At 44.3% G+C, this 18,373-nt stretch overlaps 1 protein-coding gene across 8 annotated transcripts in view; it reads right to left on the bottom strand.

Annotated features, from left to right (window-relative positions):
* ANKRD52 (ankyrin repeat domain 52) overlaps positions 1-18,373 on the bottom strand; it is a 130,107-nt gene that overhangs the window by 91,744 nt on the left and 19,990 nt on the right. For all 8 annotated transcript variants that reach the window (XM_069758389.1, XM_069758390.1, XM_069758391.1 and 5 more), the window contains exon 2: positions 7,252-7,335. In XM_069758389.1, coding sequence (XP_069614490.1) covers positions 7,252-7,335 — 84 coding nt within the window. The remainder of the gene's footprint in view (positions 1-7,251; positions 7,336-18,373) is intronic.

Below are 18,373 nucleotides of genomic sequence, written 5' to 3'. Positions count from 1 at the left end.
CAAAAATGTTTGCATTACAGTGACAACGCACAATGTTCTCCGTGAGATGACATCAACTTTGACAGACTTCTCAAAGTTCAGCAGGTCATTGATCACTTCAGCCAACAAATTTGCTAAGGGGTACGTTCCCCAAAGAGAAATCTTCGTGAATGAGTCCCTAATACATTTCAAGGGGAAGCCCAAATTCCGGCAATACCTGACCAGTTAGAGTGCCAAGTACGGAATTTGGTACACCCACAAGTTAGTTTATGAATGGAAGGACACAAATTGAACCACCTAAATGTGCCCCTCTGTCTTAGGAGTGGGAAAATTGTGTGGCACTTGGTGCACCCACTTCTGGATCAAGATCATCACCTCTATGTAGATACATTTTATACCAGCATCCCACTGTTTAAGACCCTCTCTGTGCAAGCTAGTGCAGAATGCGGTACTGTCCATAAAAATCAGAGAGGCCTCCCTAAGACGCTAGTTGGGCAGCTGCTCAAAAAGGGCGAGATCAGCCAAATGCAGTGACAATGTGCTGGTGGTCAAGTGCAAGGACAAGAAGGATGTTTTTTTCTTGACCACTATACATTTTTTTTTTTTTAACAAACTGAGGTCCATTTATTCCAGAGAGTGTGCCAATACCCTACATGAAAAAAAAAAGAAAAAAGAAAAAAAAGGGGGAAATATTATTTAGGCAAGATGCAAAGCTAAGAAGGCAAGGAGCGCCAGATTTTAATGTTATGGCTTGCAGGTGCCACAGCCCACTGTAAGAGCCCATGAGGTGCCAGAACAGCAGAACCCCCATAAGGCTAGGTTCACATTGCGTTGGCGCAATCCGCTAGCGCTTAGCGCTAAATGGATTGCACTAACGCAATGTCTTTTTCGGGGTCACGTTAACGTCCCCGCGGGGAACGGACCTCGGGCGTGCCGCGGACGCTGCAAGCAGCGTCCGAGGCGCGCTACAAAAGAACGGCACATCGCTAGCGCGTGCCGAAAATAACACGCGCTAGCAATGCGCTTTAACATTGCGGGCAATGGGAGCGCTAACGCAGGGGTCCCCAACTCCAGTCCTCAAGGCCCACCAACATGTCATGTTTTCAGGATTTCCTTAGTCTTGCCCAGGTAATAATTGCATCACCTGTGCAATGCAAAGGAAATCCTGAAAACATGACCTGTTGGTGGGCCTTGAGGACTGGAGTTGGGGACCCCTGCGCTAACGGACGCGTTGCACGGCGTTAATTTCGCCGTGCAACGCTGTCCGCTAGCGCTCACACTGAAACGCAATGTGAACCCAGCCTTAGTGACCCCATTTTACAAATTACCGGGGTTTTTTTTTTTTGGGGGGGGGGGGGGGGGAGGAGGGGGTTTCTTTTTTTTCGGACCATAAGACACACCATACCATAAGATGCAGCCAAAATTTTCACAAGGTAAATGGGGAAAAAAATAATGCGTCAAATGGGGGTCCGTCTTAATCCCGAATTCCGCTTACCCGGGGGTGGATCAACAGCGCTGGTGGGGCGGAGTCAAAGGGGGCATTTGGTGGTCCGGCAACATGACCCAGACTGATGCACAGGTTCGGCCGTGCAAGGGGGCTACAGTGACATTTTGTGAAAGCCTGGAGCTCCTGCACATCCATTGCTGCGATGTGGTGGTCTCCAGGATATCTCATCCCAGTGATAAAGGTACAGCAGTGCGCAGTGGTGCTGTGGCCTCTGGAAATGGTCACCGGAAGAGGCACATGTGCAGATTGAGATCTTGGGAGACGAGAGCTTGGAGCCGAGATCTCAATCTGCGCATGCGCTGCCTCTGGCAGCCCTTTCCCAGAGGCCACAGCATCGAGGCAATAGAAGTGCAGGGCCTTTGGGCTTTCACAAAATGTCATCGGAGCCCACCCTGCTCCACCGAACCTGCCGCACCAGGCTGGGATGGGAGAGAGATCATCACCCTGCAGCGTAGGAACACCGGAAGAATCGCCCAACCCCTGCTGCCACCACACTAACTGTAAGTACATTCCACCTATAAGACGCACCCACGTTTTCAGCCAACATCTTTTGGGGAAAAAGTGTGCCTTCTAGTCCGAAAAATACGGTACACTCCACAATGAATTAATCTAGGGATGCAGTGAACATATTGATACCATGGGTGGATCACAGAATTATATACCACAAGATGGTGGCCCGATTCTAACGCATCGGGTATTCTAGAATATGCATGTCCACGTAGTATATTGCACAGCCACGTAGTATATTGCCTAGTTACATAGTTATTAAGGTTGAATTAAGACTACAAGTCCATCTAGTTCAACCCATAGCCTTAGGCTAGGGTCACATTGCGTTAGTGCAATCCGTTTAGCGCTAGCGGATTGCGCTAACGCAATGTTTTCTATGGGGCTGCGGTCGGGGTCGCGGTAACGTCCCCGCTCTCGCAGATCCCCGATCTGCGAGAGCGGGGAACGGACCGCGGGCGCGCCTCGGACGCTGCAAGCAGCGTCCGCGGGCGCGCCAGGAATCTCCTGCGCGTCGCTAGCGCGTGCCGAACATGGCACGCGCTAGTGTAGCGCGTTCCCATTAGCGTGAATGGGCGCGTTAACGGCCGCGTTGCACGGCGTTAATTTCGCCGTGCAACGCTGTCCGTTTAACGCGGTCCCATAACGCAATGGGAACCCAGCCTAACCCAACATGCTTTAACATGTTGATCCAGAGGAAGGCAGAAAAAACCCATGTGGCAAAGAGTAAGCTCCACCTTGGGGAAAAAAATTCCTTCCCGACTCCACATACGGCATTCAGACTAGTTCCCTGGATCAACGCCCTATCAAGGAATCTAGTATATATAACCTCAAACATTATACATTTCCAGAAATGTATCCAGTCCCCTCTTAAATTTAAGTAATGAATCACTCATTACAACATCATACGGCAGAGAGTTCCATAGTCTCACTGCTCTTACAGTAAAGAATCCGCGTCTGTTAATATGCTTAAACCTTTTTTCCTCCAAACGCAGAGGATGCCCCCTTGTCCCTGTTTCAGGTCTATGATTAAAAAGATCACCAGAAAGGTCTTTGTACTGTCCCCTCATATATTTATACATTAACATAAGATCACCCCTTAGTCTTCGTTTTTCCAAACTAAATAGCCCCAAGTGTAATAACCTATCTTGGTATTGCAGACCCCCCAGTCCTCTAATAACCTTGGTCGCTCTTCTCTGCACCCGCTCCAGTTCAGCTATGTCTTTCTTATACACCGGAGACCAGAACTGTGCACAGTATTCTAAGTGTGGGCGAACTAGTGACTTGTATAGAGGTAAAATTATATTCTCCTCATGAGCATCAATGCCTCTTTTAATGCATCCCATTATTTTATTTGCCTTTGCAGCAGCTGCCTGACACTGGCCACTGAATATGAGTTTGTCATCCACCCATACACCCAGGTCTTTTTCATTGACGGTTTTGCCCAGAGTTTTAGAATTAAGCACATAATTATACATCTTATTACTTCTACCCAAGTGCATGACCTTACATTTATCCCCATTAAGGCTCATTTGCCATTTATCAGCCCAAGCTTCTAGTTTACATAAATCATCCTGTAATATAAAATTGTCCTCCCCTGTATTGATTACCCTGCAGAGTTTAGTGTCATCTGCAAATGTTGAAATTCTACTCAATGCCCCCTACAAGGTCATTAATAAATATGTTCAAAAGAAGAGGGCCCAATACTGACCCCTGTGGTACGCCACTGCTAGCCATGACCCAGTCTGAGTGTGCTCCATTAATAACCACCCTTTGTTTTTTATCCCTGAGTCAGCTCTTAACCCACTTAGACATATTTTCCCCTCATTTTATGTATCAACCTTTTGTGACGTAGCACACTGCACAGCCACGTAGCCAGATTGCACAGCCACGTAGCCAGATTGCACAGCCACGTAGCCAGATTGCACAGCCACGTAGCCAGATTGCACAGCCACGTAGCCAGATTGCACAGCCACGTAGCCAGATTGCACAGCCACGTAGCCAGATTGCACAGCCACGTAGCCAGATTGCACAGCCACGTAGCCAGATTGCACAGCCACGTAGCAGATTGCACAGCCACGTAGCAGATTGCACAGTCACGTAGTATATTGCCTAGTGACGTATATTGCGCAGCCACGTAGTATATTGCCTAGTGACGTAGTATATTGCGCAGCCACGTAGTATATTGCCCAGTGACAGTATATTGCCCAGTGACATAGTATACAGCACAGAGCCACGTAGTATATTGCACAGAGCCACGTAGTATACAGCACAGAGCCATGTAGTATATTGGCCAGTTACGTAGTATATTGCCCAGTTACATAGTATATTGCCCAATGACATAGTATACAGCACAGAGCCACATAGTATATTGCACAGCGAAGTAGTATACAGCACAGAGCCACGTAGTATATTGCCAAGTCACGTAGTATATTGCCCAGCCAGGTTCGTAACAGGTTAAAAAAAATAAAAATAAACATATACTCACCTTTCCGAGGGCCCCTTGTAGTCCACGGCAGCTTCCGGTCCCAGGGTTGGTATGCGCGCAGGACCTGTGATGACATTGCGGTCACATGACCGTGACGTCATGGCAAGTCTTTCTAGCGCAGGGCCTGTGATGACGTCGCGGTCACATGACCGTGACGTCATGGCAGGCCCTTCTCCCATACCATCTTTGCCACTGGAACCTGCAACGGAAGATGGAGGCCGGCGCGAGCGACTACGGAGGGTGAGTATAGCAGGTTTTTTTTATTTTTTATTATTTTTAACATAACATTTTTTACTATTGATGCCGCATAGGCAGCGTCAATAGTAAAAAAGTTGGGGACACACAGGGTTAATAGCGGCGGTAACAGAGTGCGTTACCCGCGGCATAACGCGGTCCGTTACCGCCGGCATTAACCCTGTGTTAGCGGTGACCAGAGGGGAGTATGCGGGCGACAGGCAGTGACCGCGGGGAGTAAGGAGCGGCCATTTTCTTCCGGACTGTGCCCGTCGCTGATTGGTCGCGGCAGCCATGACAGGCAGCTGGCAAGGCCAATCAGCGAATGAATAACCGTGACAGACAGAAGGACAGACGGAAGTGACCCTTAGACAATTATATAGTAGATTGGGCAGTGAAGACAAAATAACTACATTTTTACCACCAAAATTTTGTTTTAGCCCCAGATCTTACATTTTCACACAAGAAGTGCGTAAAAATGTCACGAGCTGCCAGATGTGAACAAGGGGGACTTAAAGAGTGAGAGCGATGGCGCCAAAGAGTATATACCATACAGTTACTAAGGTGGGGCCCCGACATGGTATACTCACCACACACAGGATATGAACACACAAAATCCGCCACACACTACCACGTGCTTGTACACATATACCACCCTCAGCACACATTTCACCACACATACACTAACCTCTCACATAAAAGTCGAAACACAAAAGTCGCCGCTCAAAACTCGCCACGCACAAAACTCGCCACATGCAAAACTAGGCTCACGCAAAACTCACCACACATGCAAAACTCACCTCATGGAAACCTCGCCACACGCAAAACTTGCACACGCGGAAAAATTGCCACATGCACAAAAGTTGCAACACATGCAAAAGTTGCCTCACACAAAACTTGCCACGCGCAAAACTTGCTGCACACAACTTGCTACACTAACCTGTCACATGCAACTCGACACACAAAACTCATCTCACAAAAGTCGCTACATGCATGTCGCCACATGCAACTCGACACACACAACTTGACACATGAAACTCGCCCTAAAACACACACAAGTCTGGTATTATCCTTCAAAAATAAAAATCTGATTAATAAGCAGACAAACTACAAGAGCAACAAATGTACCATACAGGAAATACGGCAGCTGTCAGTCACATGACCTGTCTATTATGTGTATGTGTGAGCTAATATATACTGCTAGGGGGGAGGGCTTCCTGTCGACTGGAGATTTAGGCTGCCAATTTAGCTTACAAATACTGAGGTAAAAATACTGACCAAATAACGTGTGAACGAGGTCTAATACAGGAGGAGATGACATACAGATATATACTATATATAGGAGATGACATACAGATATATACTATATATAGGAGGAGATGACATACAGATATATACTATATATAGGAGGAGATTACACAGGTATATAGTATATACAGAAGAGATGACATACGTACAGGTATATACTATTTGAGGGAGAGGGAGCTGTGCGACCAAGTTTTTACTATTGATGCTGCCTACGCAGCGTCAATAGTAAAAGGATCTAATGTTAAAAATAATAAAAAATCATTAAATACTCACCTTCCGCCGCCTTTCCCGCTTCTCGCGACGCTCGGGTAACCGCTCTATGCAAGCGGCAGGTTCCAGGATGGTATGCGACAAGGACCTGCCATGACATCGTGGTCATGTGACCGCAACGTCATCACGGGTCCTGCGCTACCAACCCTGGGACCAGAAGCTGCCGAGTGCACCGCACACAGGCGACATGACTACAAGGGCTGCCTCGGAAGGTGAGTATAGCTGCGCCGATTCTTTGGAATGCACTACCTAGGATAATACGATTAATCCCCAATCCCCACAGTTTTAAGCGTGCCCTAAAAACTCATTTGTTCAGACTGGCCTACCGCCTCAATGCATTAACCTAACGATCCCTGTGTGGCCTATATTAAAAAAAAAAAAAAATTAATTAACTGGTTCATGCAGCTTTACATGAACACCCAAGCCTTACACTATGGCTGGTCCGAATAACTATAGCAATTGTTACCATCCACCTCTCGTGTCTCCCCTTTTCCTCATAGTTTGTAAGCTTACGAGCAGGGCCCTCACTCCTCTTGGTATCTGTTTTGAACTGTATTTCTGTTATGCTGTAATGTCTATTGTATGTACAAGTCCCCTCTATAATTTGTAAAGCGCTGCGGAATATGTTGGCGCTATATAAATAAAAATTATTATTATTATTATTATTATTTTTTAACCTGTTACATACGTGGCTGGGCAATATGCTACGTGGCTGGGCAATATGCTACGTGGCTGGGCAATATGCTACGTGGCTGGGCAATATGCTACGTGGCTGGGCAATATGCTACGTGGCTGGGCAATATGCTACGTGGCTGGGCAATATGCTACGTGGCTGGGCAATAAGCTACGTGGCTGGGCAATAAGCTATGTGGCTGGCAAACTAGCTCCTCTTGCACTGGGCATGATCAGCAAGTTTTCTAGGTCTGGTGACCCGGATGTCGTCATGAGGATCACTACTTACCAAAATGTTGACATTTTCCTTTTGGCTCAATAGTAATCGTACTTCTTCTATGTTGCGATTGAATATTGCTTGGACCAGTGGATGCTAAAATGAAAAAGAAAATACATTGAAGGATAAGTTGTACAGTTGCAGAAATCCACTGGTAACCAGCAGTGCTTTGTCTACATAACCATAACCTTATTATCTACACCAGGCCCTTTGCCTTTCCTAGATTGCAGTGAAATAATAATTATAATAATCTTTATATTTATATAGCGCTAACATATTCCGCAGCGCTTTACAGTTTTGCACACATCATCACTGGGGCTCACAATCTTAATTCCCTATCAGTATGTCTTTGGAATGTGGGAGGAAACCTTGGTGTCCAAGGTGGGATTAGAACCCAGGACTCCAGCGCTGCAAGGCTGCAGTGCTATCCACTGAGCCACCGTGCTGCCCCTTGGTCAATATAGTAGAAAGAAAGAAAAGTCACAAGCAATAAAAGACAACGGGCAGACCTATATAGTCTTGGTATTCATTTTCGGCAATAACACTATAATGACTTTTATACAAGTTTAGTCATCACTCCTGAAAAATGTTTTTGGAGGCATTAAGTGCTCTAAGCATGACAGAGCACTTAACTGGCTTCTGCCTAATTTCCTTGTCTGAGGCCTGAAGTCAGACAAAGCGTGAGCTACCAATAAAGCTAAAGAGGCTGCTCGAGGAACGGAAACAACCCCAGGAGACAGAGGAAAAGTCTTAGGGCACTTAATGTCTCATTTGTATATGCATTAAGGCCTAGTTCTTGGGAATGCAGCAACAAATAGAAGATATAAAAGTGTCCATGGATTTAGCTTTCAAAGACCTGCATGCCCATATGAGCAGTTTGTAGTGGGAGGATGGTACAGACAAAATTCCCTTTAACCCCTTAGTGACAGAGCCAATTTGGTACTGAATGACAGAGCCAATTTGGTACTGAATGACCGAGCCAATTATTGCAATTCTGACCACTGTCACTTTATGATTTTATAACTCTGGAACGCTTCAACGGATCCCGCTGATTCGGAGATTGTTTTTTCGTGACATATTGTACTTCATGTTAGTGGTAACATTTCTTCGATATTACTTGCGATTATTTATGAAAAAAAACGGAAATATGGCGAAAATTTTTAACATTTTGCAATTTTTCAAACTTTGTATTTTTATGCCCTTAAATCAGAGAGATGTGTCACAAAAAATAGTTAATAAATAACATTTCCCACATGTTTACTTTACATCAGCACAATTTTGGAAACAAAATTTTTTTTGTTAGGGAGTTATAAGGGTTAAAAGTTGACCAGCAATTTCTCATTTTTACAACACTTTTTTTTTTAGGGACCACATCACATTTGAAGTCATTTTGAGGGGTCTATATGATAGAAAATAATGAAGTGTGACACCATTCTAAAAACTAGACCCCTCAAGGTGCTCAAAACCACATTCAAGAAGTTTATTAACCCTTTACGTGCTTCACAGGAACTGAAACAATGTGGAAGGAAAAAATGAACATTTAACTTTTTTTTGCAAACATCTTAATTCAGAACCATTTTTTTTATTTTCACAAGTGTAAAAACAGAAATGTAACCATAAATTTTGTTATGCAATTTCTCCTGAATACGCCAATACCCCATATGTGGGGGTAAACCACTGTTTGGGCGCACCGCAGAACTTAGAAGTGAAGGAGCGCCGTTTGACTTTTTCAATGCAGAATTGGCTGGAATTGAGATCGGACACCATGTCACGTTTAGAGAGCCCCTGATGTGCCTAAACAGTGGAAACTCCCCACAAAAGACACCATTTTGGAAACTAGACCCCTTAAGGAACTTATCTAGATGTGTGGTGAGAACTTTGAATGCCCAAGTGCTTCACAGAAGTTTAGAATGCAGTCGTGAAAATAAAAAATATTTTTTCTCCACAAAAAAGATATTGTAGCCCCCAAGTTTTTATTTTCACAAGGGTAACAGGAGAAATTGGACCGCAATAGTTGTTGTCCAATTTATCCCGAGTACACTGATGTGCCATATGTCGGGGTAACCCACTGTTTGGGCGCACGGCAGAGCTCAGAAGGGAGGGAGCACCATTTGACTTTTTGAGCGCAAAATTGGCTGTCGTGTTTGGAGACCCCCTGATGTACCTAAACAGTGGAAACCCCCCAATGCTAGCTCCAACCCAAACCCCAACACACCCCTAACCCTAATCCCAACCCGATCCATAATCCTAGTCACTAACCCTAACGATAATCACAACCCTTACCCCAAAACAACCCTAATGTCAACCCTAACCATAACCCTAATCAAAACCCTAAATTTAACACACCCCTAATCCTAATCTCAACCCTAACCTCAAACCTAACCCTAATCCCAATACACCCCTAATCACAACCCTAACCTTAACCCTAATCCCAAGCGTAACCCTAATGCCAACCCTAACACCAACTCTAATCCAAACCCTAACCCCAAATCTAGCCCTAACTTTAGCCCCAACCCTAACCCTAAGGCTACTTTCACACTTGCGTCGTTAGGCATCCGTCGCAATCCGTCGTTTTGGACAAAAAAACGGATCCTCCAAATGTGCCCGCAGGATGCGTTTTTTGCCCATAGACTTGTATTGCCGACGGATCGTGACGGATGGCCACACGTCACGTCCGTCGTGCACTGGATCAGTTGTGTTTTGGCGGACCGTCGGCACAAAAAACGTTCAATGTAACTTTTTTTGTACGTCGCGTCCGCCATTTCTGACCACGCATGCGTGGCCGTAACTCCGCCCCCTCCTCCCCAGGACATAGATTGGGCAGCGGATGCGTTGAAAAACTACATCCGCTGCCCACGTTGTGCACAATTTTCACAACGTGCGTCGGTATGTCGGGCCGACGCATTGCGACGGCCCCGTACCGACGTAAGTGTGAAAGAACCCTAACCCTGAATTTAGCCCCAACCCTAACCCTAAATTTTGCCCCAACCCTAACCCTAGGTCTAACCCTAATTTTTTTCTTTTCCCCGGCAGCCAGGAGGAGCAGCAGGAGGATCCAGGGACACCGGTAAGTATAATAGGGTCCCCGAATCCCCCTATTTCTCTCTCCTCTGATGTGCAATCACATCAGAGGGCAGAGAATTACAATTTTTTTTTTTTTTTCGCGGTCGCCGGTAAACAGTTAATTACCGGCGATCGCAAAACAGGAGTCAGTAAAACCGACCCCGATCATGTTCTTTGGGGTCTCTGCTACCCCCAGCAGCCGAGACCCCAAAGATTCTCCTGGTGCCGGCCGGCGGGCGCATGCGCCCGCCATTTTGAAGATGGCGGCGCCCACCGGGAGCCACGAGGAGCACCGGGGGAGATAGGTGAGTATTGGGGGGCTATCTGGGACCGCTTTTCTCTGTCCTCTGATGTGCGATCACTTCGGAGGACAGAGAAATTAAAAAAAAGAGATCGCGTTTTGTTTTGTTTTTTGCGATCGCCGGTAAACGGTTAATTACCGGCGATCGCAAATGCGGGGTCGGTTAAAAACCCCCCGAATCATGTTCTCTGGGGTCTCGGCTACCCCCGGCAGCCGAGACCCTGGAGAAAATCCGACTCTGTGGGGGCGCTCTTCACTTTTTCCACAGCGCCGTTAATTAACGGCGCTGTGGTTTAAGTACCCTTAGCGGCCGCCGTTAAAAGGCGTATCGGCGGTCGCTAAGGGGTTAATTATCTGACAGACCAATGTTTATTTCTGCATTGTCAGTTCCTTTACCAAACTATGCCACGTGAGCGGCACTTGGACTCCGAATTGAACAGGCTTTTATGTGTGGACCACAAGCTCTATGCATTTTATGAGATTCATCAAGAGGGGCTAATGTAATGAATGGAAAGGGACTGACATTCAAGGATTACAATACAATGAACATGCAGTTTTGGAGAGGCAAAGCAAAAACATACAGGAATACAGTGTGAAAAAAAAAATACCAGTGCAATTGTGTGTCATACAGACATTACAAAAAGGAGAAAACAAATATTTTGCCCACAGTGAAACGTAATTTCCAATCTGCTTTTGGGAGTCAAGCAAAACAGGTACTAGAAAAGTAATGTAAGCAGCACACCAACATTAGTGATCTTCAGACTAACGGTCTATATACAGATATTAGTATTATAATCATGTTTATTACAATAGCGTCAACATATTCTGCAGCACTTTGTTTACAGAGGGGACTTTTACTTACACAAGACATAACAGTAACAAATGATTCAACAGGTACAAAAAGGTACATTGCCAAAACCATTGAAAATATTATAAGTACGGTAATCTTAACCCCTTTACCCCCAAGGGTTGTTTGCACGTTAATGACCGGGCCAATTGTTAGAATTCTGACCACTGTCCCTTTATGAGGTTATAACTCCTGAAAGCTTCAACGGATCCCAGTGATTCTGACATTGCTTTCTCGTGACATATTGTACTTCATGATAGTGGTAAAACTTCTTTGATATTACCTGTGTTTATTTGTGAAAAAAAAGGAAATTTGGCGAAAATTTTGAAAATTTTGCAACTTTCCAATTTTTTTGCAATTAAATCACAGAGATATGTCACACATAAGTAGTAACATTTCCCACATGTCTACTTTACATCAGCACAATTTTGGAACCAAAATTTTTTTTTTCTTAGGGAGTTATAAGGGTTAAAAGTTGACCAGCAATTTTTCATTTTTACAACACCATTTTTTTTTTTAGGGACCACATCTCATTTGAAGTCATTTTGAGGGGTCTATATGATAGAAAATACCCAAGTGTGACACCATTCTAAAAACTGCACCCCTCAAGGTGCTCAAAACCACATTCAAGAAGTTTATTAACCCTTCAGGTGTTTCACACGAATTTTTGGAATGTTTAAATGAAAATGAACATTTAACTTTTTTTTCACTAAAAATTTACTTCAGCTCCAATTTGTTTTATTTTACCAAGGGTAACTGGAGAAATTGGACCCCAAAAGTTGTTGTACAATTTGTCCTGAGTACCCAGATATCCCATATATGGGGGCAAACCACTGTTTGGGAACATGGCAGAGCTCGGAAGGGAAGGAGCGCCGTTTGACTTTTCAATGCAAAATTGACTGGAATTGAGATCGGACGCCATGTTGCGTTTCGAGAGCCCCTGATGTGCCTAAACATTGAAAATCCCCACAAGTGACACCATTTTGGAAAGAAGACCCCCCCTAAGGAACTTATCTAGATGTGTTGTGAGAACTTTGAACCCCCAAGTGTTTCACTACAGTTTATAACAGAGCCGTGAAAATAAAAATAAAAAAATCTTTTTTTTTTTCCACAAAAATTATTTTTTAGCCCCCGGTTTTCTATTTTCCCAAGGGTAACATTAGAAATTGGACCCCAAAAGTTGTTGTGCAATTAGTCCTGAGTACGTCGATACCCCTTATGTTGGGGTAAACCCCTGTTTGGGCACACAGGAGAGCTCGGAAGGGAAGGAGCACTGTTACTTTTTCAACGCAGAATTGGCTGGAATTGAGATATATACAAAGCCATATCGCGTTTTGAGAGCCCCTGATGTGCCTAAACAGTGGAAACCCCTCAATTCTAACTGAAACCCTAACTGTAGCCCCAACCCTAACGGGAAAATGGAAATAAATACATTTTTTTAAATGTTATTTTTCCCTAAGGGGATGATGAAGGGGGGTTTAGTGGGTTTTATAGCAGATTTTTTATGATTGGCAGCAGTCACACACTAAGATGCCTTTTATTGGAAAAAAAAAGTTTTTGCGTCTCAACATTTTGAGAGCTATAATTTTTCCATATTTTGGTCCACAGAGTCATGTGAGGTCTTGTTTTTTGCCGGACGTGTTGATGTTTTTATTGGTAACATTTTTGGGCACGTAACGTTTTTTGATCGCTCTTTATTCCGATTTTTGTGAGGTAGAATGAACAAAAACCAGCTATTCATGATTTTATTTTTTATTTTTTTGGGGGGCGGGGGCGCTTATACCGTTCCACGTTTGATAATATTGGTAAAGCAGTTTTATTCTTCGGGTCAGAACGATTACAGTTGTGGCGCTTTTATACGATAAAAACTATTTTATATAAAAAATTATTATTTTTGCATCGCTTTATTCTGAGGACTATAACTTTTTTATTTTTTCGCTGATGATGCTGTATGGCGGCTCGTTTTTCGCGGGACAAGATGACGTCTTCAGCGGTACCATGGTTATTTATATCAGTCTTTTTGATTGCGTGTTATTCCACTTTTTGTTCGGTGGTATGATAAAGCTGTTTTTGCCTCTTTTTTACGGTGTTCACTGAAGGGGTTAACTAGTGGGACAGTTTTATAGGTCGGGTCGTTACAGACGCGGCGATACTAAACACGTGTACTTTTATTGTTTTGGTTTTTTTTATTTAAAGAAATGTATTTATTGACACAAAATTTTTTTTTTCTTTAGGAATTTTTATTTTATTTTTTTACACATGTAATTATTTTCTTTTTTTTATTTACTTTTTTTACATTGCCCGGGGGGGGACATCTCTATATATTATCAGATCGATGATCTGACACTTCGCAATGCACTGTCAGATCAGCGATCTGACAGGCAGTGTAGGGAGGCTTGAAAGCCACCTCCCTGCAGGACCCGGAAGGAGACCCGCAGCCATTTTGGCTCCAGGCCTGCAGGGAGGAGGAGATAGGAGACCCTCAAAGCAATGCGATCACATAGCGTTGCACCGAGGGTCTCAGGGAAGCACGCAGGGAGCCCCTTCCCTGCGCAATGTTTCCTTATACCGCCAGAACACTGAGATCATCTTTGATCGCAGTGTTCCGGGGATTAATGTGCCAGGAGCGGTCCGTGACCGCTCCTGGCACATAGTGCCGGATGTCAGCTGCGACAGTCAGCTGGCACCTGGCCGCACTCCCCCCGTGAGCGCGGCCGATCCACTATGACGTACTATCCCGTCACTGGGAATTAAGTCCCAGGTCACCTCGACGGGATAGTACATCATATGGGATATAGGGGTTAACATGCAATTCCGGCAGTCGCGTCCGAAATCCTCCCATCTGTGGCCCCCGTCACATGATCACGGGTCACAGATGGGTTGGCATGACAATCAGAGGTCTGCTGGAGACCTCTATGGTTGTCACTGCCAGATTGCTATGAGCGCCACCCAGTGGTCTGTGATGATCCAAATGTGTTTGATTTTTTTTTTTTTGTTGTTTTATTTTGAATTTGAACTTTTGTTTTTCATATTTTTTTGAAAAACATTTTTTTTTTGGTGTGCTTCAATGTGTATCTAGAAACTGCCATAACCCGACCGGCTCTGCTACATACAGGCGATGATCAGAGCAAGCAGATGATTAGAAGTAAAGAGTGAAGGGAAGATCAGAGTCAAACACGAAGACAGCAGGTGTACTGCTGTGGAGTAATCTTACAACCACACACTGAAATCATAGAATGCTAGAGTTGGAGAGACCTCCAGCGTCATCTGGTCCAACCCCTGCTCAATGCAGGATTCACGAAACCATCTCATGTCTGTCCAGCCTTTGTTTGAAGACTTCCATTGAAGAAGAACTCACCACTTTTTTTTTTTTCTAAATCTAATCTGTATGTTTTCAGTTTCATTTCATTGCTTCTTGTGTTTCCATGTGCAATTGAGAATAAGGATGAACCTTCTACAGCTCGACATCCCTTCACATACCGTATTTTTTTCGGACTATAAGACGCACTTTCCCCCAAAAAAAAATTATGAGGAAAATGGGGGGTGCGTCTTATGGTTGGAATGCAGGTTTACCGTTTGGTTGTGGCAGTAGTGTGGTGGCGGCAGATGCGCGGGGATGATGAGCCGCGGGGTTTTGCAGACATGAGCAACGTTGCATTAGCAAAGCTCGTGTCTGCAAAATATTTTAACCCCTTCAGATGGATTTACATCGTTGGACTTTACAGATCTGCGGAAGGTAAGGATATTGTTGGTTTATTATGTTTTTTTTGTTACAGATCGAGGGTCTTCAGTCATTGGATTGGGCGTTCAATAAAATATTACAACAACCTTTGTTTTTATTTCATTAAAATAATTTTTAATAATGTGTTTGTATTTTTTTAACCCTTTACTAGTATTGGATTAATAATGGATAGGTGTCATAATTGACGCCTCTCCATTATTAATTTGGCTTAATGTCACCTTACAATAGCAAGGTGGCATTAACCCTTCATTACCCCATATCCCACCGCTACACGGGAATGGGAAGAGCGTGGCCAAGTGCCAGAATAGGCGCATCTTCCAGATGTGCCTTTTCTGGGGTGGCTGGGGGCAGATGTTTTTAGCTGGGGGGGGCCAATAACCATGGACCCTCTCCAGGCTATTAATATCTGCCATCAGTCACTGGCTTTACTACTCTGGCGGAGAAAATTGTGCGGGAGCCCACGCCAATTTTTTCCGCCATTTAACCCCTTAATTTACTAGCTAGAACGGCCAAATTTTGCATAGACACACTACTAACATTAGTAGTGTGGAATATGCAAAAAAAATGGGGATATGAGATGGTTTACTGTATGTAAACCATGTCTCATATCATGTCGGGTTTTAGGAAGGAGAAAGCAAAAGTCGGTAATTGAATTACCGGCTTTCTGCTACATCGCACTGGATGAAATATTAATATATATACATATATGTGTCTACTGATATAGATTATATATATATATATATATATATATATATATATATATATATATATATATATATATATATAATAGAATTATTCTTACCGTTAATTCGGTTTCTAGTAACTCACCACGACAGCACACCTGGAGGATGTTACCCCTTTCCTAATAGGGACAGGAAATGACAAGAGGTTAAATAACCCCTCCCTCATCCTCCCCCTCAGTGTTATTATAAAGGACCACAGGAGAATGAATGCTTCAAATTATATTTATTCTTTTCAGAACGTATAACAAGCATAGGGAGGGATTACTCCTGCTGTCGTGGTGAGTTACTAGAAACCGAATTAACGGTAAGAATAATTCTATTTTCTCTAGTAACCACCACGACAGCACACCTGGAGCAGTACCCAAGAGTAATCTATTAGGGAGGGACTATAGCCCCAAGGACTTTTTCTCCAAAGGCTAAGTCCTCCTTTGACATCAGGTCTAGCCTGTAATGTTTAGAAAATGTATGGACCGAGGACCACGTGGCCGCTCTGCATATTTGCTCAATGGAAGCACTGGCTTTCTCGGCCCAGGAGACAGCTGTTGCTCTGGTAGAGTGAGCTGTGAATTTCTCTGGCGGTGGAAGGCCTTGGATCTGATAGGCCTCCAAGATTGCTCTCTTGATCCAATTGGCAATTGTAGATTTGGAAGTCTTCTTTCCCTTATTCTGCCCATGAAGATGGATAAGTAAATTTTGATCCTTCCTAATTTTATCTGAGATCTGAAGGTAATAAAGTACCGTTCTTCGAACGTCTAAAGTATGGAACTGTTGTTCCTCTTCATTTTTTGGTTCTTGATAAAAGGAAGGGAGAATTATCTCCTGTGACTTATGAAAGTCAGAGACGACTTTTGGAAGAAATGATGGATCCAATCGCAGAATAAGCCTATCTTGTAGAATCCTCATGTAAGGTTCATTGATCGACAGGGCCTGTAGTTCACCTACTCTCCTGGCTGTCGTTATAGCTATCAGGAAGGTGGTTTTCCAGGCGAGTCTATCCATTGGTATTGATGACAAGGGTTCAAAAGGTGGAAGTGTAAGTCCCTTCAGAACTATATTGAGGTCCCAAGACGGGACTATATTAATGGATCTTGGAGATATGCGGGATGCTGCCGTCATAAACCTTCTTATCCATCTGTGTTCGGATAGAGGTTGGTCGAAATACGAGCTTAGTGCCGACACCTGTACCTTGAGGGTGCTGGGTTTGAGACCTTTTTCTAATCCATCCTGTAGAAAATCAAGGATTCGGGCTAAGTTCGGCCTATCTGGGTTGGGCCGTTCAGGAGCACTCCATGATATATAGGTCTTCCATATTTTCTGATAAATGGAATTGGTAACGGTCTTCCGGCTTTTCTGTAGCGTACTAATGACCTTCTTTGATAGCCCTCTGGTTCTCAGAATTGAGAATTCAGAAGCCAGGCATTCAGGTGTAATCTTTCGGGGTCTGGATGAAGTATTGGCCCCTGATAGAGGAGGTTCTTGATCGGAGGTAGTGCTATTGGTCCATCTACTTTTAGGCTGATGAGGGACCCAAACCAACTTCTTTTGGGCCAGAATGGAGCTACTAAGATTACACTGACTCTTTCTGTCCTTATCTTCTGTAGGACCTTTGGTAGAATTGGTAATGGAGGAAACGCGTAGGCCAGAGAGAATGTCCATGGTTGGGCCAATGCGTCTACTCCTAGCCCCGGATCGGTTGGATCTAGAGAAAAAAATTGATCCACTTTTGTGTTCTGGGCGTTCGCAAACAGGTCCACTTCCGGCTGACCCCACTTCCTGACCAAAAACTGAAAAGTCTCTGGGTCTAGACCCCATTCTCCGGGATGGATCTTTTCTCTGCTCAGGAAGTCGGCCTGTACATTTATTTCCCCTCTTATGTGCAGGGCAGAAAGAGAGAGAACATGTTCTTCGGCCCAGGAAAATATTCTGGCTGATATGGCCTTTAGATCCTCGTGTCTTGTACTTCCCTGATGACGAAGATGGGCAACTGTTGTCATGTTGTCCGAGTAGATCTTGATATGGGAATTCTGTACAAGCGTTACCGCTGCTTTGAGGATTTCCTCTACAGCCTTTAATTCTCTGAAGTTTGAGGATCGTTGACTTATCTCGCTTGGCCAGCTCCCTTGAAATATGTGTTGGGCTACCGTAGCTCCCCAACCTTTTTCGCTGGCATCTACTGTTATAGAGATTGCTGGATCCTGCGACCAGGAAATTCCCTTCAGTAGGTTTTCCTTTTGTAGCCACCACGTCAAGGATGACTTTACGTGCGGTGGTATCCTGATCTTTCTGTCCAGAGAATCTGGGGATCCGTCCCAATTTGACAGAATATAAGTCTGGAGTACTCTGGTGTGGGCTTGTGCCCATGACACCATCTGGATGCACGACGTCATGGTCCCGAGAACCGACATGGCCCATCTTAGAGAAGTTATCTTCTTGTCCTT

The sequence above is a fragment of the Ranitomeya imitator genome, chromosome 3 (assembly GCF_032444005.1).
Source record: "Ranitomeya imitator isolate aRanImi1 chromosome 3, aRanImi1.pri, whole genome shotgun sequence".
Classification (NCBI taxonomy): Eukaryota; Metazoa; Chordata; class Amphibia; order Anura; family Dendrobatidae; genus Ranitomeya; species Ranitomeya imitator.
The sequence above is the reverse complement of the archived record's forward strand: the minus strand, read 5'-3'. Positions and strand labels throughout refer to the sequence as shown.